This window comes from Delphinus delphis, chromosome X (genome assembly GCF_949987515.2).
Source record: "Delphinus delphis chromosome X, mDelDel1.2, whole genome shotgun sequence".
Classification (NCBI taxonomy): Eukaryota; Metazoa; Chordata; class Mammalia; order Artiodactyla; family Delphinidae; genus Delphinus; species Delphinus delphis.
The window spans coordinates 75,215,698-75,238,461 of NC_082704.1; the positions used below are offsets into that span (position 1 = coordinate 75,215,698).

Consider the following 22,764-nt stretch of genomic DNA (forward strand, 5'->3'; position numbering starts at 1 on the left):
GGGGCTTCTGCCTAGTTACCATGAGGGGCCCGTGTCTTTTTATAGCTATGAAACAGACTCAGTGGCAAGTGGCAGCAGAGCCTCGGAATCTCATCAAGCTCCAGGAAAGGAACCATGACTCTTAGCTATCAACTCTCCCTCTGAGGGAGGCCTTACATGGGGGCAATCCCTTCCCTATTGTACCCTGCCTCCTCTTCCCTTTTCTCCCCCACTCTTCTCCTCCCCTTCCCTTCCCTTTCTCTTCTTCCTCCTCCTCCTCCTCCTCCCCCTCCTCCTCCTCCTCCTCCTCATCATCTTTGGCCTCTCAGGAAGCCAGTCATAATCATTATCATTTTCTTCCTCATAGCTATCATTTACAGAATGCTTCTCAAGTGTTGTTCTAGGCACTTTACATATATTATTAGCTCATTTAATCTTCACAACAATGCCATGAGGAGAGGACTACTACTATTCCTACCTCACATATGAGATATTGGAGCCCCAGAGAGGTTAAGTACCTAACCTAAGGGCACCTGGCCCTGAGTTAACAGCCTTCCCAGAGTTCACCTTGGGAGATGTTGATCATTGCAAAGATGCTGATAATCGCTATGGGAAAGCTGGGGGCATAATAGTAACAGGGAACTGGACTTAAGAGCAGAATTGCTAAAATTGCCTGGCCTTCCCCTGTGGAGTGAGCACCTATCCTCAGTGTAAAAGCGACCCATCTGTCACAAAGCAGGTATACAATCATCCCCACTGTGTCAAACGTGTAAAGAGAGCCCCAAACCGGGTTATTCCCAGATTGGAAGGCCTGGGTTCTAGTTGTGGCTTTGCTCTTAACCTGCTAAATGACCTTGGGTAAGTCAGTTCCCCTCTCTGGGTCTCATTTATAAAATGTAATACTACTAACAGTACAGGGCTATTAATGTGAGCATTAAATGAGAATGTTGAAGAAGGTGCTTTACAGCATCTTACCAATATAACAAATAACTTCCCTTACTCTCCTCCTCCTCCTTCATCTCTCTCTCCTTCACCTGCCTCGTCTTCGTCTTTTACTCTATTTTGTTCCTTCTCTTCCTTTCTTTAGTCTCCTCTAACCAGGTCTCAGACTTATCTGAAGAACTGCTCTTAGGCAGAAGAAACACAGGCTTTAAAGGCAGACAGACCTAGCTTTGCCTCCTGGCTCTGCCCCTTCCTAGTGCTTTGTTGGGCAACTATTTTACCCTTTTTGAGCCTCAGTTTTATCATCTGTAAAAATGGACACGCATAATGCCTTCCTTGTAAGGTTTCTGTTGGATGATGTGGTAGGTTGTCTGCAAATACGACCAAGAATTGCCCCCATCTCTGGCATACATGCAGCTCCTCCCATCAAGAGGCGGAGTCTCTTTTCCCCACTCCTTAAATCTGGGCTGGCTCTGTGACTTGCTTTGACCAATAGAGTACAGCAGCAGTTTTGCTGTTTGACATCTGGTCTTATGCCACAAAAGGCCTTGCAGCTTTTGTTTTCACCCTCTGGGAAGACTGCTGCCACATAAAAAAAAATGTCTCACTATTCTACTTGGAGAGAGAGGCCCAATGGAGAAAGAAAGGCCCTGGAGAGTAAAATACTACAAAGGGAGGTGGGAGGCCCAGCCAGCCCACAGCTGTTTCAGCCACCACAGCTGAGGTATCAGATATGAGGGAGCACACATCTTGGGTCCTTCAGCCCCAGCCAAGCTGTCTGAGGCAACACCACATGGAATAGAAATAAGCCATTCCCAGCAAGTCCTGCTCAAATTGCAGAATCACGAGCAAACAAATGGTGGCTGTTTTAAGCCACTAAGTTTTTGGGTGGTTTGTTTCACAACAGATAGCTGAACCAGAAAAATTAAATGAGATGGTAGCACCCCACCCAGTGGCTGGCAGGTATAGGTACTCAACATTTGATTGTTCCCTTCCCATTCAGAGGTGTTCCCTGGGAAACAGCTGACCTGGCTAGTTGTGCTGCAACTGAATTGACAGATCTGACCTCCAGTGTGCCAAAGATGCAAAGCAATGACCACTTCTCCTATACTTTACGGGGACCTGCTGAGAGCTATACAGGTTAAGGTGTACTCCAAGTTACACAGCTGAGTGTCCTCCCTTTGCCCAGAGTGAGTCTAGGCCACCTTAAAAGCAGACTTGTAGCTGAACAAAATCTGGGGTGGTAGAGTAATGTCAGCTAAGACAAATAGTGTTTCTTTTGACCGCTCATCCAATCTACCTGGTGCCAGAGGCACAAGGGGTAGAAGTACTTACTACATGCCTGGCATTGAGTGCTTACTATATGCCTGGCATTGCTCACAACAGTGCCAGAAGTAGGTACTGTTATTTTCCCAGATGAGGACACTGAAGCACAGAGAAGTTTCTGTCAACTGTTGTGTTTCTGGAAAGCATTGGGACTGTTTAATGTTCAGGATATTAATTAGGGTGCCCTTGGGATCAACACTTGTAGAAGAAAAGGGAAGAGAAGGAGGCAGGATTGGACAGAGGGAGCTATTGAACTGCAACTCAGTCTTAACGGAAACCACAGTCCACCCATGGGGAGCTCTGAAGCTGGGATGACCCTTTGGAGTTGTTCCCTATTGTATCCTCATAGGGGAACAGGCCTTTACATTCCTGCATCAGTCACTGAATTCCTAGTCCCTGATTTCTAGTTCAGAGTTATTTCACCTACTCCTGTGATCAAGCCATCCCAAATGGGAGAAAAGCTTAAAAAAGTGATCATGGAGAAAAAGTAGGAAAAAAAATGGACTCTGGTACCAGACAAATCTGTGTTCAAATCCTGATACTTCTCTTACTATCTGTCTGTTTAACTCTGCACAAGTTATTTAACTTCTCTGAGCTTCAGTTTACATTTTTGGAAAATGGCAATAAGAATACTTAGCTTGAAAGGTTGTTTTGAAAACCAAATACAATCATCTATATAAAGCATCTTACATAGAGACTTGACACAGAGTAGGCACTGAGTACATGGAAATTATTATAAAAATAGGGTAAATTATTATGCGGTGGTGTGCCTGGTTTTCTCACTTGTAGGGCGGAGTGAGTGAATAAGAGTAAAGAAGAGCTACCCAGAAGGGGAAAGGGCATTACATCTTTTCTGTTACCTGGTACTTGTAGGCACTGAGTCAGCATTTACTCCAATGAACAAATGTTTATTTAAAAGGATTTGTACAGACATAACGCTCTTACTTTCAAAGAGAAGAGGAACCTTTTATATATTATGAACACACAGACGCTGTGGCAACTTAAAACTACAGCTAAGAAAGGAAGGAAAAATATCCCCCCTCCCCAGCCAGGAGCTAACACTTTTTCAGTCAGCCAGCCCCAATCCCTGTCCCTTAAGTTTGAGAGTGACTTGACTAGAGATGTGGCTTTGGAGGAGGGAAGAGCTGTAGGGCTTGGGGAGCCTGGTGCCTTTTCTTTTGAGAGGGAAATCCACCTACACAATCCACAGAAAAAGGGGTGGCCAAAAGCTGGCCTGAGCTGAGGCTGCCTTAGAGAAGAGAGACTGGAGTAGAAATCCCACCTACCTGCATGTGTAAAGTGATTGGCATTCACTTGAATCTCAACCCACTACTCTGACCTCTAAGATATACCATTTGAGTAAGTGCCAGAGTAATGGTTTTGAACAAAAGTCGACACAAATGTCAGCCTGGGGCCTCTCCAGCCTAAGGCAGCCCCGATAGCAGAACCCTCAGACCAATGACTTAGGCAACGAGTTAGGCAGGACTTGTGGAGTGGGTCTGGCTCCCTGATTTCACTGTGGGGAACATCTGCTACTGATTTTCAAAAGCTAGGGTTTATTATGGGAGAAAAGCCCACAGATTTTAGGATCCCCAGACACATAGCCTGGTACCTGAGAACTTTAATATATCTGGGAAACTGCCAGGTGGTGGGGTGGTGAGCTCAATAATAACAGCCAGGCCTCCCAAATGAATATGAAAAAGGAGAGCTTGTCCAAGCTACCTCCGGGCCTTGAGGATGAGATGAGGTTGCGGGTGGGGCAGATAAATGCACCAAGCCTATTGAAAAGTCCAGCAAGAAGACTTGTTGTCCCTTCAGAGCCTAAGGCAAAGGTACAGGGAGGGGGCACACTGGAGCCTTCACCTGAAACAAGATATGGGTCTCCCCAGGCCCTCAGGCCTTAGGCCCCAGGCCTCAGGCACAAGAGACAGAGAATCACATCTGGGACTTCCGCCCTTCCCTTAGCTCCAAACAAGGGCAGGGGTTGAAATGTGGGTGAGAGAGAAGGGATCTTTAGACACAACTGTCATTAGCACCTGAACCACATCTCTTCCTAAACCAGAAACTCCAAGAGCAAAAAGAAATAAGAGCAAAGTGAGAGAGGGGTTGTGCTTCCATCACATTAAATAGGAGACTTTGTAGAGGTGGGGAAGGGTTGTTTCACATGGAGACATCAATCACTCTGGCCAAGGGGAGGGGTTATGAGCAGCAGAGCTCTAAGTGTTCTCCCTCTTTTCATTCATCCTGCTTCCGTTTTGGCTTTTTGGGGTTCCTGGACCGACTCTTGGCTTTGCACAGAGGGCATATAGGTGCATTCCGGTGAATTTGTTGGTGACATGACAAGCAGGCCTGGTGGGGGGCACAAGACAAAGCAAGTTAGTGGTCAGATTCTTCTAGGCCATGGCTCATCTTTCCCAGGGGCCCCCACAAGCAATTGCGATTTCCCAACAGGAAGGAGCAAGACCCAAGCAGTGAGTCCCAAGTAGCAAGATCTGTGCTGGATGTAAGGGATGCAAAGGATATAAGGGAGTGAGAGTCAAAGAGGGGTACTGAGGAAAAATATCCAAAATTTGGCAATAAGGCAAAATGTGAATTGCATATTCATTAAGCATTATACTGGAGCATGGTCTAACAGGCTCACTCACTCAAGGATTATTTAATTCTCTAGGACAGGTATCAATAAACTTTTTCTGTAAAGGCCAAGATAGTAAATATTTTGGACTTTCTTTTCAGGTCATATGATTTTAGTTGCAACTACTCAGCTCTAACTGCCTTACATAAAAGAAGCTATAGACAATACATAAACAAGCAGGCATGTGTGGGGGCCAATAAAACTTTATTTACAAAAACAGAGAGCAGGTCACACTTGGCCTATGGGTTCTGGTTTGCTGACCCTTGCCCTAGGAGAATGTCTCTTTGTTTGACTATTTACTACTTATTTAAAAAATTGAAGTATAGTTGATTTAAAATGTTGTGTTAGCTTCTGGTATACAGCAAAATGATATAGATGATAGATAGATAGATAGATAGATAGATAGATAGATAGATAGATAGATAGATATTCTTTTCTGTTATGGTTTATTACAGGATATTGAATATAGTTCCCTGTGCTATACAGTAGGACCCTGTTGTTTATCTATTTTATACATAGTAGTCTGTATCTGCTAATCCCAAAAGCCTAATTTACCCCTGTCCCACCCCCTTTCCCCTTTGGTAACCATAAGTTTGTTTTCTATGTCTGTGAGTCTGTTTCTGTTTTGTAAATAAGTTCATTTGTATCATATTTTATATTTCACATATAAATGATATCATATGGTATTTGTCTTTCTCGGTCTGACTTACTTCACTTAGTATGATAATCTCTAGGTCCATGCATGTTGCTGCAAATGGCATTATTTCATTCTTTTTAATGGCTGAGTAGTATTCCATTGTATATATGTACCACATCATCTTTATCCGTTCATCTGTCGATGGACATTTAGGTTGCTTCCATGTCTTGGCTATTGTAAATAGTACTGCTATGAACATTGGGGTGCATGTACCTTTTTGAATTAGAGTTTTCCCTTGGATATGTGCCTAGGAGTGGGATTGCAGGATCATATGGTAACTTCCATACTGTTCTCCGTAGTGGCTGCACCAATTTACATTCCTGCCAACAGTGTAGGAGGGTTCCCTTTTCTCCACACCCTCTCCAGCATTTGTTATTTGTAGAATTTTTAATGATGGCCATTCTGACCGGTGTGAGGTGATACCTCATTGTAGTTTTGATTTGCATTTCTCCAACAATTAGTGATGCTGAGCATCTGTTCATGTGCCTATTGGCCATCTGTATGTCTTCTTTGGAGAAATGTCTATTGAGGTCCTCTGCCCATTCTTTGATGGGATTGTTTGTTTTTGTGTTATTGAGTTGTATGAGCTGTGTTTATATTTTGGGAACTAAGTCCCTGTTGGTCGCATCATTTGCAAATATTTCCTCCCATTCCTTAGGCTGGCTTTTCATTTTTGTTTATGGTTTCCTTTGCTGTGCAAAAGCTTATAAATTTGAATAGGTCCCATTTGTTTACTTTTGCTTTTATTTCTATTGCCTTGGGAGACTGACCTAAGAAAACACTGGTACAATTTATGTCAGAGAATGTTTTGCCTGTGTTCTCTTCTAGGAGTTGTATGGTATCATGTCTTACATTTAAGTCTTTAAGCTGTTTTGAGCTTACTTTTGAGTATGGTGTGAGGGAGTGTTCTAACTTCATTGATTTACATGCAGCTGTCCAGCTTTCCCAATACCACTTGCTGAAGAGACTTTCTTGTCTCCACTGTATATTCTTGCCTCCTTTGTCGAAGATTAATTGAACGTAGGTGAGTGGGTTTATTTCTGGGCTCTCTATTCTGTTCCACTGGCTATAAATACTTTTCCATTAAATAGTATACTATTTGACTATTTACTATTGATCAGGGCCCAGATGCTGTGACTTAATGTTGATAAGGCACAAATGGCTTTTGCCCAGTAGAGATGCAAATTATTTTTGTTACAAAGAAAAGGTAATCCTAAAGATTACAGTTTTATTTTCCTGTAGGACATTAACCTGTAGGACATTATTTTCCTGTAGGACATTAACCAGTTCTGGATTTAACATTGCAAACTTATTTTGGCATTCCTTTCTTTTCTTGACTATATAATTATCCGTTCCTCTAATGCTTCTGGAACCAGCTTTGTGATGCTGCTGGCTCCCTTGTTAATGACACACATTCACTATATATTTGTCCGAGTCACGTTTCTAACTTTCTGAAAATTATACTTTAGCAGAGCCTGCCAATCTCCCTGCATTCTAACCTCTCTGGGAATATGAGGCAACAAGACCAGTGGCTCTACTATAGCACACATACACACCACCCCTTCCTCTGTGTCCCAAGCGAAGGCTGTTTTAGGAAGACCCCAAATAAGTAAGGCCAAAGCCCCAGACCCAACCTTCCATGGGGCGGCTTGAGGATACCTTGCTTCCTCCACAGTCCATACCCAGCTCACTCACCTTCATAGGTGGGGGCTGCTGCCTGAAGGTGGCTGTCTGCCGAGTGTCCTGCTTCCTAGCCACTTGGAGTTGTTGGGCGGCAGCGGCTGCGGCGGCCAAGGATTCAGGGATTGGGGGCTCCTGAGGCTCCGTCTGCCACTCTGCTTTCTGCTTCTCAAAGTAACTTTGGAGATGAGAGACATTAGCTGGATCATTCTGAAAGCAAGGAGAACCTTGCCCCTCTTAAGGACTCCATGCTACAGAACGAAGGGGGTTAGGCTGTGGCTCACTGTAGGAAGTTCCTGCACCCTCTCCAGCCCAAGGCTCTTTTCCCTGGGTACCAGGCCCACTGTGTGTTGGGAAGGGTACTCCTCCTGCTCCTTGGCTCTGACAGGCCCAGAAAAATTTAAAAAATCCCAAAGCTAGCCAAGTCCTCAAAGGGCATTTGTCTGCCCTCCATCCCATGTTCCTTTGCAGTATTCCTATTAAGTGTTCTCAGGCCTCTGCTGGCATACCTCTAGGAATAAGAAGCTCACCACTTCCACAGGCAGCCTGCTCTACCTTAAGGAAGTATGTTCCCTTGTATTCCTTCTACTGAAATGAGCTCTGTGTCTCTGTAAAGTAAGCCTAGTTCTTAACTCTGGGTCTTAAGATAAAGTTCCAGGCTAGCCCCTGGAGGCCATGAAAGCTCACCCTTCTGTGTGTTCAAGGTTTCTGGACACCCCTTCTAGACCTTGACTTGGAAAGTGACCTCTTAAGAGTCACAGACACATACACACACAAAGAGTCATAGACATAGTCTTGTATTGTCAAAATTGCACAAGGAACTTTAAAAGCCATCTAGTAATTCTAGTCTAATCATCTAACAGCCCAACACAGAGACTTACCCAAGGTCATGCAATGAGTCGGCCACTGACAGGCCTGGGGCTAGGACTGGGTACCCTGACTTTCAGACCAGGCTTTATGTGTGTATATATACGTGTGTGTATATATACGTGTGTGTGTGTGTGTGTGTGTGTGTGTGTGTGTGTCTGTGGTGTATGTTGCAGGGACAGGAGGCAGGCAGCTTACTCCAAGGAGAGCTTCTCCTCCTCTTCACATAGGTCAGGGAGCCTCTGCAGGCCCAGAGTCATGCGCAGGGCATCCACATGTTCCTTCAGCGGCTTATACTCATCATGTAGCCGCCGGGTAGACTCTAGCAGCTTGTTTAGGTCATTCTCAGACTGTTTGATGGTGTTTTCCATCTGGAACACAGAGTGAGGCAAGCACAGAGAAAAGACTCCAAGATTCTCAGCGAGGCTGTACAGCTGAGTGGATAATAGCACAGGCTCCAGAGCCAAACCAATCTGTGATCAAGTCCTCAACCCACTATGTATTCTATGTGACTCTTGTCAAGCCTCAGTTTTTTCATCTGTATAATGGTGGTAACATTCATACCTACCTCATATAATCTTGGTGAAGATTCAACGATTGAATTCATATAAGCGCTCAGTACAGGGGCTAACACAGAGTAAAGGCTCAATTAGTGGTAGTTATTATTCAAATATAGCATCTTAGAGCTGGAATGGCCCTTAGAGTTCATGTAGTGCACCCCACCACCATTTTACAGATCAGAGAATTGAGACTCAGAGAGAAGTAACTTCCTCAGAGAAATGCTTCCTAGGAGCAAAGACTACATAAAGACTCAGGGCTTCTGCCTCCCAGACCAGTGGCTTTTCTCCTAGATCAGTGGTTCCCAAAATGCAGTTACCAGATCAGCAGCATCAGCGTCAACTGGGAACTCATTAGGAATGTAAATTCTCAGGCACCACCCCAGATATAAGCAATCAGAAATTCTGCGGTGAAGTCCAACAATCTGTGTTTTAACAGGCCCTCTAGGTGACTCAGGAGGCATGTTCAAGTTGGAGATCCACTGGCCCAGATTTTCAGCCCCTCTGTGACTAATACCTTGTTTATTTCTCTATCCTTAGTTAGCTGGCAGCAGAACTGCCAGCTCCTCATGAGACCCTGATATCCTGTGATCTTGTGACACAGACAATCCCAGGTAACTACTGTCCAAATTGCATTCATATTTCCTTTAAGACCCTAGGCCTGGCAATATCAGGAAGTAGATATTGCCACAGAAATGAGTCTCCCAAGAATAGAAACTTAGCTCCTTCAAACGTGATTTAAAAAAAAAATTCTCATTATCATAGGCTCTAAGGGTTGGAAAGGGCCTTACAGGTCAGCACCTCCAACCTCCCTCCTGGTGAAGGAATCACCAATACTGCAGCCCAGACAGGTGATCATTCAGACTCTGCTTTAATAACTCTATAAAGTGGGGGGCTTATCACCATAGCAGGCAGTTCATTCCCCACATTCCAAGGGTCTCCAAAAGAGAGACTGTAATGAGGGAGCCCCAGTTGGGTAGGCTGGCAGAGATGGTTTGTTTGGCTTAGTTGGAAGCTTTGGAGCCCTAAATTTAAGTTAGATCCCCAAGGCACCTGCCTGCTCTGCTTTTCCCCAAGGCTAGCTCTCAACTTCTAGACTCCCAGAATGAGAGCACATCAGTGCTGAGTGAGACCTCAGAGGTGACTGAATTCCTCTCATGGTACAGAAAAGGAAAATGAGGCCCCGAGAGAAGAAGGAACTTGTCCAGTGATATACAGTCGATCAGTGACAGAGCCAGGGCTGGATCTCAGAACTCCTGGATTCTTCCATTTCACCATAGCCTGATGCCTACTCCCCCAAATCGGCCACAGCCATATCTCAAGGAGAGTCCACAGCACTCACCACTGCCTATTCCTCCTCAAAGGGCCCAGAAATAGGCTTCAGGCAGCCAGCCACATACCACATTGATATCAGCGTGGATCAGTCGGAGTTCCTCCACATGGGCCATTTTCTCCTGTAGCAGGAGGTCCATCTCCTGCTTGTATTCCTTCAGGTGCCTCTCCTCTGATTCAAGGGCCTCAAACTCAGCCTTCAAACGGGTCTTGATCTTTTCCATCTGCAGGGTCTTGTTCCTGCCATTCCCCCAAAGGAGGAAACAGACCAGCAGGAGAAGGCAGGAAAAGGGAAATGGAGTACAGAGTTAAGGAAATGGAGTACAGAGTTAGGCTCTGAGCCAGGGCTATCTTGTTAAGCCATCTTTCTAAGCTTCCCTCTCTTCAGGCAGAGGCAGCCTGAAGCCGTCCCCACAAAGGCAGGAGATTCTTTCTTCTAAGCTAAAAGCTCAGTGGGTCTTGAATGGGGATGATTTTGTTCCTTGATGGAGCATTTGAAAACATGGGGCAGGTTTTAGCTGTTAGATTTATTCAAGGGAGAGCACTACTGGCATTTAGTGGATATGGGCCAGAAATGCTAAACAGCCTCTCAATGCACAGGAAAGTCCCACATCACAAATAACTCCCACCCAAGATGCCAACCATGACCTCTTGAGAAACTCTAGAGCAGCACTATCCAATAAATTTTCTACAATGGTGGAAATTTTCTGTATCTATGCTTTCTAATACAGTAGCCACTAGGCACATGAAGCGACTGAGCATTCAAAATATGGCTAGTGCAACCGAGGAACTGAATTTTGAATTTTATTTAATTTTACTCAGTTGATTAAAATTAAGTTTAAACAGCCACATGGGGATAATGGCTCTCATATTGGACCACACAGCTCTATAGGGTCCCCTCATCAGTTCCAGAAGAGGCAGGAGACGGGAAGAACTGCAGCTCATTTCTTTTCCTAGAAAGCATAAAACCTATTTCTGGTTGTTAAATCCCAATTGCATACCCTCTGGCTCAGTAATCCCACACCTAGCAATTTATTCTAAGGAAATAAGTCAAGGAAGCAAAAAGTTAATACACAGGGATATGCTTTCTGGTCTATGGGCAAAATTGGAATATTTGGCAGCCACTAAAAGGCATCATTATGAAGACTTGTGACATGGAAAATGTTGAAGATACTCCATGAAAAGGTATATACACTAGGATTGCAATTTCAAAGTACACGTGCATGTGACTAAACAAAAGGAATTGGCAAGAGTACAGTTTCAAGGATCTTTGAGACCACTGAAGCCTGCCTAAGTGAAAGAGCCACAAAACTTTGGAAGGAAGCCCCTCTAGGGCACACTGATGCCCTCCCACTCACTCTCTACTCTCTGGTTCTCAGGTTCTGTCTAGCCATCATCCATTACTCAGATTAGGCATCTCCTTTATTCTGCCTCAGTAGCTGGCTTTCTCCTCTGCCCCAGCCCATCCCATGGTTACTCTTGCTCCACACCCTGGCCTCCGGCCTCTGACCTCAGCCTGCTTCTGTGTTCATTCTCTCTCCTTTCTTCAGCATTGCCTGTGGCTCCTGCCTCAAGAGGTGGCCCTCAATGGCACAGAACCACAGAAAGAATTATGTAAGGTGGGTAGGATGACAGGCGAAATTTTTCTTTCAATATTCAAAATTTTCTTTTCAAGTTATTATATTGCTTTTACCTTAGAAAAGGTTAAAAGGATGGGTGTTATTATCCCATCTGTAAAGAAGGAAATTGGGAGTTCAGGATGGTAAGTTGCAGTAAATGGGATGTTGTGATTTGAACCCAGGGCTCTCTAACACCACCCACTACTCCACACTGCCTGACTGGGGTTACCCAGACTAAGGGGCGTAAACATATTGAGGGTTCTCGGTATACCTGTTCAACTGCCTTGCAGAGGGATGATAGTGATTTGTACTGGTCAGTTAATCCACTACTTAGAGCCCCCTCCCATCTAGACTTCTATTCTCTTCCTCTAGATTGCATACAGTGCAGTCTAAACTTCACCTAGCCCTACCCCAATTTACAGATGGGAAAACTGAGATTCAGAGTGATATAGTGTCTCACCCTGACTCATACAGCCAGTTTGTGGCACTGCTAGGCCTAGAACCCATTTCTGCAGGCAGAGCCATAATTTGAAAGGAACATGGGCTTTAGATTCAGACGTGGGTATGATTCCTGGTTCTGCCCCTGACTAGCTATTTGCCCTTGGACAATAAGAATAACAACTATATTTATAGTTTAATTATATTCATTGAGCACCGATTATGCACCAATTATAGAAGGCTTGAAGATACATTCATTCAACAAATACTTATGGAACATTTATCACGTGCCAGCCACTGTACTAGGTGCTAGAGATAGAGCAGAGAACAGGACAGCCTGTGGACAGGAATCTTCATCTAATGAGGAAAATAGACCCTGAACACATGTAAAACTAAGTGATAAGTAATATGGTTGAAATGCAGAATGCAATGGAAGGACACACCAAAGGGTTCTAACATAGTCTGAGGGGCACTGTAGTCAAGGGGGCTGTCACAGGAAGCTCCCCTGAGAAACTGAGAATGTGACATCTAAGCTAAGACCTGGAGAATGGGTCGGAGGTAGATGGTGGGTAGCAGGTAGACATAGAGGAGAGCAGTCCAGGCAGAGAGAATACTATTTGCAATGGCCCTAGAACAGAAAAGAATGTGGCACATTAGAGGAACTGAAAAAAGGTCAGTGTGGCTGGAACACCTACTGCAAGTGGGGTGTGTGTGTGTGTGTGTGCGTGCGCGTGTGCGTGCGCGTGTGCGTGTGTGTGTGTGTGTGTGTGTGTGTGTGTGTGTGGTGGGAGTTGTCTGAGATGAAACTAGGGAAGTTGCCAGAACACAACCTGGAGATTGGGATGAGGAGCGAGTACTTTTATCTTCAGGAGAAGGGGGAATCATTGTAGAACTTTAAGCAGCAGGAGTGACATAATCGGATTATCTCTTTTCACTTCTCTCAGCCCTGGTCTCTTCATCAGTAACACAGGAATGATAATAGCACTTACCTTACAGGTTCTTTGCTGAGGGCTAAATGAGCTAAGACATGTAAAGTCCCCAAGCAGAGTATGTGGCACGTGGTGAGCAGTCAACAAATGATAGTACCTATCCCTCCCCACACTGCCCAACTCTTCTGCTATGGTTATCTCCTTTACCACAGTGGTTTAAATTTTGTTATAAAGAGCCTACAATGGGTAGGATGTGTGTATAATGTGTGTGTGTGTGTGTGTGTGTGTGTGCATATGCATGTGTGCACATGTACTAGCATGAGTAGCAAGGTATATTACCACTTATTAAGACTATAATAATAATCATTAACATAAGTCACCTCGTAATGTCAGTATGAATAATGGCATTTTATAGGGCTGGCCCAAGACTTCCTAATTTGTGATCAATTCAGTTAAGATGCTAGCGACTACTACTAAATGAAATCAGGGGTGAGAGGTCTCTCTCACTGACACTTCATAGAAATCAACATAGTACATCTTTCCCTGCTTGGATGAGTGCCTTTTATCTAATCCTCCCTCCTCCATCCATGTCCAATTCTGCTTATAGACAACCCCATGTTGTCGGGCAGGGGACACTGCAATCCCAGATTAAGTCAAAATAAACCAAAGGTTTTCACCTGGTGGGGTCACAGTTAAAGTGCTGCCTGGAACTGGAAAATCAAAGGCACAAAGGCTTCCTCAAAAGCACCGTGGTATTTCCTCTTCTTCAGGAGTAAGGCTGTCACCAGCAAAATGGCAGCTTTATCCTTTGGGTATGAGGGCCAGGGAGGCCACAATCCAAGGTGTTTTGGAGCCTTTTCCTATTGTCCACTGTGGCAAGAAATGGCAAGGACTAGGGACCCTGACTAAGGGGCAGAAGGGCTAAGACTCCTCGTTATGAGAAAGAAGCAGGGTTATGAAGATGGAGTTCAGAAATAGCCTCTATTTACTGCTATTTCTAAAGTCAGTTTCTCAGGGGCTGGCGGGGAGCCCGGCCCATGCTTTAGTGGAGGGACAGCGGTGTCACTGCAGCCTTTGACGGTACCACTGTTACCTCTCAGCAGTGGTTTACCAAGGGCCGGGCAGTGAGAGCAGTCCACCTCAGGTGCGGAAAATAAAGAGGTGCATTGTGTGCAGAGAAATAAAAAAAAAAAAGAACCAATTAAAGTTGGTCTGCTCTTTATTATCACCATGCACTGACAAGTCTAAACAATGTCCACTGAAGGACATCTGGACTGATTCCACTTTTTGGCGATTATGAATAAAGCTGCTATGAATATGCAACTACGAGTTTTAGTGTGACCGTAAGTTTTCATTTCTCTAGGATAAATGACCAAGACTGCAATTGCTGGTTTGTGTGGTAATTGCATGCTCAGTGTTTTTTTTTTTTTTTTTTTTTTTTTTCGGTACGCGGGCCTCTCACTGCTGTGGCCTCTCCCGCCGCGGAGCACAGGCTCCGGACGCGCAGGCCCAGTGGCCATGACTCACGGGCCCAGCCGCCCCGCGGCATGCGGGATCCTCCCGGACCGGGGCACGAACCCGCGTCCGCTGCATCGGCAGGCGGACTCCCAACTACTGCGCCACCAGGGAAGCCCCATGCTTAGTTTTTTGAGAAACTGCCAAACTGTTTCCCAGAGCGGCTGTACCGTTTCACATGCCCGCCAACAATATATGAGTGATCTAGTTCCTCTATGCAGCCAGCCATTTTGCTTGAACTGTTTTAAAAGGTATATGGTGATACCTCAAAGTGATCTTAATTTGCATCTCCCTAGTGGCTAGTGATACTGAACATCTTCTCATGTACTTATTTGCCATCTGTATGTCCTTTTCCAAAAAATGTCTGTGCATGTCTTTGGCCCATTGGACTGTTTGTTTACTCAGGGCTGAGTATTGAGAACTCTTTATGTGTCCTAGATATGAGTGCTTTGTCAGATATGAGGTTTGCAAATATTTTCTCCCATTTATTAGCTTGCCTTTTCATCCTCTTAACCAGGTCCTTAGCAGAACACTTAAAACTGTTTTTTTGATGAAGTCCTATATATATATATATATATATATATAGGACTTCATAATATATATATATATATATTATGGATAATGCTCTGGTGTCATGTCTAAGAGTCTTCACTAAGCTCTAGGGTCTGCAAATTTTCTCCTATGTTATCTTCAGAAAGTTTTATAGTTACATTTATGTCTACAATCCACTCTGAGTTAACTTTGGTACAGAGTTTGAGGTTTAGGTTGAGATTCTTTTTTTTTTTTTTTTTTTTTTTTTTGCTTATGGATATGCAATTGCTTCAGTACCGTTTGCTATAAAGACTGTCCTTCCTTTGTCGGATTACTTTTGCACCTCTGTCAAAAATCAGTTGGCCATACTGTGTGGGTCAATTTCTGGATTCTCAATTTTGTTCCAATTACCTATGTGTCTGTCCCTTTGTCAGTATCACACAATCTTTTTTTTTTTTTTTTTTTTTTGTGGTACGCGGGCCTCTCACTGTTGTGGCCTCTCCCGTTGCGGGACGCGCAGGCTCAGCGGCCATGGCTCACGGGCCTAGTCGCTCCGCGGCATGTGGGATCTTCCCGGACCGAGGCACGAACCCGTGTCTCCTGCATCGGCAGGCGGACTCTCAACCACTGCGCCACCAGGGAAGCCCAGTATCACACAATCTTAATCACTGTAGCTATATAATAAGCTTTGAAATCAGGAAGAGTGATTTCTCCCATTTATTTTTATATCTCAAAATACTTTTGGCCATTCTAGTTCTTTTGCCTTGCCATATAAATTTTAGAATAATTTTGTCTATATCTACCAAAAATCTTTCTGGCATTTTGATGGGAATTTTATTAAATTTGTACGTCAGTTTGGGAGGATTGGCATCTTTACTATATTGACTCATCTTCCAAACCCTGGATACAGTGTCTCTCTCTATTTAGATCTCCTTTGATTTGTTTTATTAGCATTTTGTAGTTTTCAGCATAAAAGTCCTATGCATCTTTTGTTAAATCTTTGTTTCACTTAGGTATTTCATGTTTCTGAGTGCTTGTAAGTGGTTTCATGTTTTGTAATTATAGTTTCCACATGCATATTTGCTATTTGTTTTTAATGCTGATCTTACATTCTGCAATCTTGCTGACTCACGTATTAGATGTAGGAGTTTTTTGGTTTTTTGTTTTGTTTTTGACTTATCAGGATTCCCTACATAGACAAATCATGTTATCTGCAAACGAAAACAGTTTTATTTCTTCCTTTCCATCTTGTACGCCTTTTATTTACTTTCCTGCCTAATTGTCCTGCCTAAAACCTCTAGTGCTATATGGACCAGCGGTGCTGAGAGTGGACATCCTTGCCTTGCTCGTGATCTACGTAGGACAGCATTCATTCTTTGACAAGTAAGTGTATTGTTAGCTAGCTGAAGGGTATTTGTAGATGTACTTTATCAAGTTGAGAAAGTCCCCCCACCCCCATTCCTAGTTTTCAAAAGAGATTTTTATCATAAATATGTGCCGACTTTTGTCAAGTGCTTTATCTGTATCAATTGACATAGTCATGCGATTTCTCTTCTTTAGCCTTTTGATATGATAAATAATATTGATTGATTTTTGAATAACAAACTAACCTTGCATCTCTGGAATAAACCCCTCTTGGTCATGGTGTCAATTCTTTTTTAATATATTGCCGAATTCTATTTGCTAATACTTTGATAACGATTTTTACATCTACAATCATGAAGGATATTAATTTATAATTTTCTTGTATTGTCTTTGCCTGAAATTGTTTCAGGGTATTAAGGGCTTCATAAAATAAATGGAGATGTGTTCTTTCCACTTCTGCTTTTTGGAGAGACTGTTAAGAAATAGGGTTAATTCTCTTTAACCATTTGTTAGAATTCTCCAGTGAAACCAAATGGGCATGGAGGTTCTGGTTTTGGGGGTTGTTACTTTACAAATTTAATTTTCTAAATAGTTTCAGGGTTATTCAAATTATCTATTTTATATCAGGTGAGTTGTGGTAGTGTTTTTTGAGAATCGGTCCATTTCATGTAACTTGTTTAATTTACACGAGTAGAATTGTTCATAGTATTCCTTTGCTATTCTTTTGAAGTCTGTGGGGTTGGTAGTGACATTTTCTGTTTCATTCCTGATGTCTGTAATTTGTGTCTTCTCTCTTTTTTCTTGGTTAGGGTTGCTAGAGGTTTTTCAATTTTATGTATTTTTTCAAACATTAAGCTTTCTGTTTCATTGATTTCCCTACTTTTCTTTCTGTTTTTAATCATCAATATCTGCTCTTATCTGTATTATTTCCTGTTTTCTGCTTGCCTCGGTGTTATTTTGCTCTTCTTTTCTAGTTTCTTGAGGTAGGAGCTTAGATTATTAATTAGAGGCATTTCCTCTGTTCTAAAGTAAACATTGGTGCTAAAAATTTCCCTTTCACCACTGCTTCTGCATCATCCCATTTTGATATGTTCATTTTTCATTTTGATATGTTTCATTTTCACTCAGTTCAATGTATTTTTATTTCACTTGAGACTTCATCTTTGAAACATGCGTTATTTTAGATTTTTTTTATTATTACCTTTTTCCTGGTATTTTTTCTGACTTCTTGATTTCTAGTTTGACTTTATTAATGCCAGAGAACACACTGTATTCCCTGTCTTTTAAATTTGTTAAGAATTTTTTTTTGTATCCCAGAATATGGTCTATCTATATTGGTATATGTTCCATGGACACTTGAAAAGTATGTATATCCTGTTGTTGGGTGGAATGTTCTATAAATGTTAATTAGATCCTGTCATTGATGGTGTTGTGGAGCTCTATACCCTTGCTGATTTTCTGTCTAGTTCCATCAAATGACAGACGTATGTTAAAGACCCCAGCTATAATTGTGGCTTTGTCTATTTCTTCCTTTGGTTCTGTCAGATTTGCCTCTCATATTTTACAGTTCTGTTGTTGGTGTATACCCATTTAGGACTGCTAGGTCTTCTTGGCAGACTGACACTTTTGTCATTATCTAATGTACCTCTCTGTACCTAGTAATTTTCTTTGCTCTGAAGTCTACTTTATCTGATATTAATATATCCATTCCTGCTTTCCTTGGATTAATGTTTCCATGGTATATCTTCTTTCATTATTTCAACATACCTATATCTTTACATTTGAAGTGAGATTCTTGTAGACAGCACATAGACGGGTCATATTTTTTAATCATCTTGGCTGACCAGTATTTGGATTGCAATATTTAGGCCATTTATATCCGGTGTACTTATTGATAAGTTAGAACTTAAGTGTATCATTTAATTTTTGTTTACTATTTGATCTCTCTCTTATTCGATTCTCTGTTTCCTTTTTGCTGCCTTCCTATCTTTAATTGAATGTGTTTTGGAATTACATTTTACCTATACTGTTTTTAAGTGTATCTCTTTCTATAGTTTTTTCAGTGGTTGCTCTAGGTATTATATTTCATAATTTATCATAGTCTTCTGTGTCATCTTTTTATTAGGGTGAGTGAAGAGTAGAAACATTACCTCCCTTTTTGCCCCCTTTACCCTCCACCATTTATAATATAACTATCTGAAATATTTCTCCTACATAAGAGTTATGTTTGTAGAGAACCATATTACTGCTTCCACCATCAGAAATGATTTAGAAAACTAAACAGGAGAAGGAAAATGTAATGTATTTTAATTATATTTTTACTCTTTCTCTTGGTTTTTCTTCCTTCCTGATATTCCATGTTGTCTTCTTTTAGGAAAGATTCCTTTAGCTATTATTATTTTAGGGTAGATCTGCTGGTGACAGATTCCCTTAGTTTTCTTCATCTGAGAATGTCTTAATTTATTCCTCATTCTTGATGGATATTTTTGCTACATGTAGTATTTGCGGTTGATAGTTCTCTTCTTTCAGGACTTGAAAAATCTTGTGCCACTTCCTTCTGGCCTCTATATTTTCTGATGAGAAATTCACTGTCATTCAAACTATTTTCACCTATAGGTAAGGTGTAATTTCTCTTTGACTTGTTTAAGGCATTCTTTGTCCCTAGTTTTCAGACATTAACCATGATGTGTCTTGGTGTGGATTTCTATGAGTCTATCCTCTCTGAATCACTTGGCGTATATCTCTTGACGAATCTGGAGAGTCTTCAGCCATTATTTCAAATATTTTTAAATTTCACCCTCTTTTTTCTCTGTAGATAAGGCCTCTCTGTTGTGTAATTCCTCTTCCTTCCTTCCTTATGCCTTCCTTCCCTTTTATCCCCATTTCCTACACCATTTACGCCCCACATAGGCAACCATTCAAAACTACTTAATGCCTATTTATTGTGTTGCATGTGCTCTTCTCAATGGTAAATTATTGATGTATATTAAGGAGAGAAAAGGAGAGGAAGGAGGAGAGGGAGAGGGAAAGAGAGTGTGTGTGTGTGTGTGTGTGTGAGAGAGAGAGAGAGAGAGAGATCTAGAGAGTGTGAGCGTTATGGACTGAATCGTGTCCCTCCAAAATTCATATGTTGAAGCCCTAATCCCCAATGTGAGTGTGTTTAGAGCGGGGCCTTTAGAGAGGTAATTAAGGTTAAATGAGGTCATAAATGTGGGACCCTAATCCAATTGGACTGGTGCCCTTTGAAGAAGAAGAAGACACACCAGAGGTTGCCTCCTCTCTGTCTCTACATGCACAGAGGAAAGGCCATGTGAAGACATAGCAAGAAGGCAGCTGACTATAAGCCAGGAAGAGAGCTCTCACAAGAAAGCAAATTTTCTTGCACTTTGACCATGGACTTCTAGCCTCCAGAACTGTGAGAAAAGAAATGTCTGTTGTTTAAGCCACCCAGTCTGTGGTATTTTGTTGTGGAAGACTGAGCAGATTAACACAGATTTTGGTACCATGAAGTGGGGTACTACTTTAATAAAAACCTAAAAATGTGGAAGTGTATTTGGAACTAGATGAGGAGTAGAGGCTGGGAGAGGTTTCAGGCGCATGCTAGAAAAAGCCTATATTGCATTGAAGTGACTGTTGGTAGAAACATGGACATTAACGATGCTCCTGGTGAGGTCTCAAAGAGAAAAGAGGAACGTGTCATTAGAAACTGGAGAAAAGGTGATCCTTATTATAAAGTGGCAAAGAATTTGGCTGAATTTTGTTCTAGTCTTCTGTGGAAGGTAGAGCCTGTGAGCAATGAAATTAGATATCTAGCTGAGGAGATTTTTACGCAAAGTGGTGAATGTGAAGCTCAGCTGCTTATAGTAAAATGCAAGAGGAGAGAGAGAAATCAGCAGAATCATTAAGCAAGGTGAACCAGAACTTGAAGATTTGAAAAATTCTCGTTCTATCCATATTGCAAAAAATATAAAGCATCTTCTGGAGAGAACACCAAGGATGTGGCTAGAAAACCACTCCTTGAGGAGATTACTCATTATTTTAATTAGGTATCTCAGCAGAAGTCAGGAACAGAGATGGGATTATACAAGCACAGGCACTGTCAGCATGGACCAAGGGGAGCAGAGGGAGGATGAAATAAAGGAAAGTTTTTGGAATCTACAAGGCAGGACAATAGAGTTACTTAGCTGCAAACATGCTTCATCCTTCAAGTAAAGGAAAGAATGACACCAAAGGTGATTAAGAGATCATCAGGGCTGCCATTCCCACCATTGGGTCTAGACCTAACAGGCCCTGGGGGCAAGGCTGTTGCCTCCTCAGTTTCAGTAGGACAGGCTTCCCCTGACTACTGCCTCAGGAGAAAGGCAACAGCAAAGGGCTGTGAGGGTGGGGGTGATACTGCCCAAAGCATCCAGCCAAAGATTATTCTCCAGTCTGAAAAATCTAATGAAATTTGCCTTGCTAAGTTTTGCACTTTCTTGGGATCTATCATCCCTCTCTTCTTTCTGGTTTCTCCCTTTTCAAAAGGGAATGCCTATCCTATGCTTGTCCTATTACTATACTTGGGAAGCAGATCATTTGTCTGGTTTCACAGCTGGAGGGGAATTTCGCCCTTTGGATGAATCATAACTCACGTCTCATCCAAACCTAAATTAGGTGATATTTAGATGAGACTTTTGACTGGACATAGGTTCTGGAGCACATTAAGACATTTGGGGCTGTTGGGAAGGGATGAATGAATTTTGCATGTGAGAAAGACATGCATTTGGTGGGAGGCATAGGGAGGAATGTTATGGAATGCATTGAGTCCCCTAATATACATATGTTCAAGCCCTAACCCGCAAAGTACTTTGAGGGAACTTTCAGGGAGGTATAAGGTTAATCTCCAAAATATTTGGAGAGAGAATTTTAGGGAGGTGTAAGGTTAAATGAGGTCATCACAGTAGAGCCTTAATCTGGTTGTATTGACGTCCTTATAAGTAGAGGAAGGGACGCATGAGCTCTTTCTGTCTCCACACAAGACCAGAGGAATGGCCAAATGAGGACATGGGGAGGAAGCAGCCATCTACAAGACAGGAAGAGAGCCCTTACCAGAAATCAAAATTTCTGGTATCTATATCGTGAATCTCTAGCCTCCAGAATTGTGAGAAAATAAATGTCTGCTATTTAAGCCACCCAGAATGTGTTATTGCTTTGTGGCAGAATAAGCTGACTAATACACGTGCGCCTGGGCACACGCGTGCGTGCACACACACACACACACACACACACACGCACACACACGGTATAGACTAATGATAACATATAGTTTTCACATGGCACTCTGATGTTAAGATACAGGATTCCTTGCTTCTAAGTGTGGTCATCCACCACATTTTACCTGTCCACCCTTCCAAGGATAAACTCTCACTTTGTTTCTATATCCCCCCTCCACAAACAATACTTTGATGAATTTTCTTGTACCTGTCTGAGTAAATTTAGGGGGCTATATCCCAGGAGTGGGAAATCTGGTGCACAGGTAACGTGTATTCTTATTTCATGTAAGCAGTGCCAATTTGCTGTGCAAGATGGCTACACCATTTCACACTCCCACCAGTAGTGCATGAGGACACCTGTTATCTGTGCTTGTACTCAGAAAGGAGGAACAATGGGGAAGCTTAGGGGATGCCCCAACTGGAGACCTGTAACAGAATGCACCCTGAGCTGGTCTCATTTCTCTCTTAAACAACCTCTGCCTGACTCACCCAGCAGCTCTATCTTACCACCATCAAGATCTGATTAAGAGCTTTGACTAGTTATTGCTGCTCTGCCCACCCCCATGCCCCATCCCTGATCTCTGGGGGTTAAATAGAATTTTATCTGGAGCTCTCTGTATGTATTTGGGCATTTTCAGTGAAGCCAAGCCCTTGGCACAGACGGCAGACAAGTGATTCACATACAGCCAGTGGGACTCACAGACCAATGTGGGTAGGACCTGAGCACATGTGACTCTCCAGGCTGGGAGGGACCTTCAAAGGCATCTATCGTCCCTTTGCCAACCACTGCTTAAGTGCTTTCTATAACATCACTTCCAAGTGTTCAATTAGGCCTTCCTTGAACAACGTAGTCACAGAGCTCTCACTATTTCTCTAGACAATCCATTCCTTCTATAGGCAGCTCCAACAATTTGAAAACCCTAGGGTCACACAGAACACAGATCAGATGCTCCTTGTCCCCCCCACCTTATTCATTTTCCCCCCGTCCATAATAATAGAACCTCTGATTTTCATCTGGGCATGTGACACCTTGACTAAGGGCTGTATTTCCCTCTCTCCTTTGCAGCTGTTTGTGGCCATGTGACAATGTTCTGGCCAGTGGG

At 42.7% G+C, this 22,764-nt stretch overlaps 1 protein-coding gene across 1 annotated transcript; it reads right to left on the reverse strand.

Annotated features, from left to right (window-relative positions):
- Positions 1-3,144: 3,144 nt before the first annotated feature.
- Positions 3,145-10,245, reverse strand: LOC132419045 (zinc finger C4H2 domain-containing protein-like). Its single transcript, XM_060003170.1, has 4 exons — positions 10,081-10,245; positions 8,322-8,494; positions 7,272-7,434; positions 3,145-4,596 (listed from the first exon to the last, which is right to left on the reverse strand). The coding sequence occupies exons 1-4, from the start codon at positions 10,234-10,236 to the stop codon at positions 4,483-4,485; spliced, it is 606 nt and encodes a 201-aa protein (XP_059859153.1). The 5' UTR covers positions 10,237-10,245; the 3' UTR covers positions 3,145-4,482.
- Between the last annotated feature and the right edge of the window lie 12,519 nt (positions 10,246-22,764).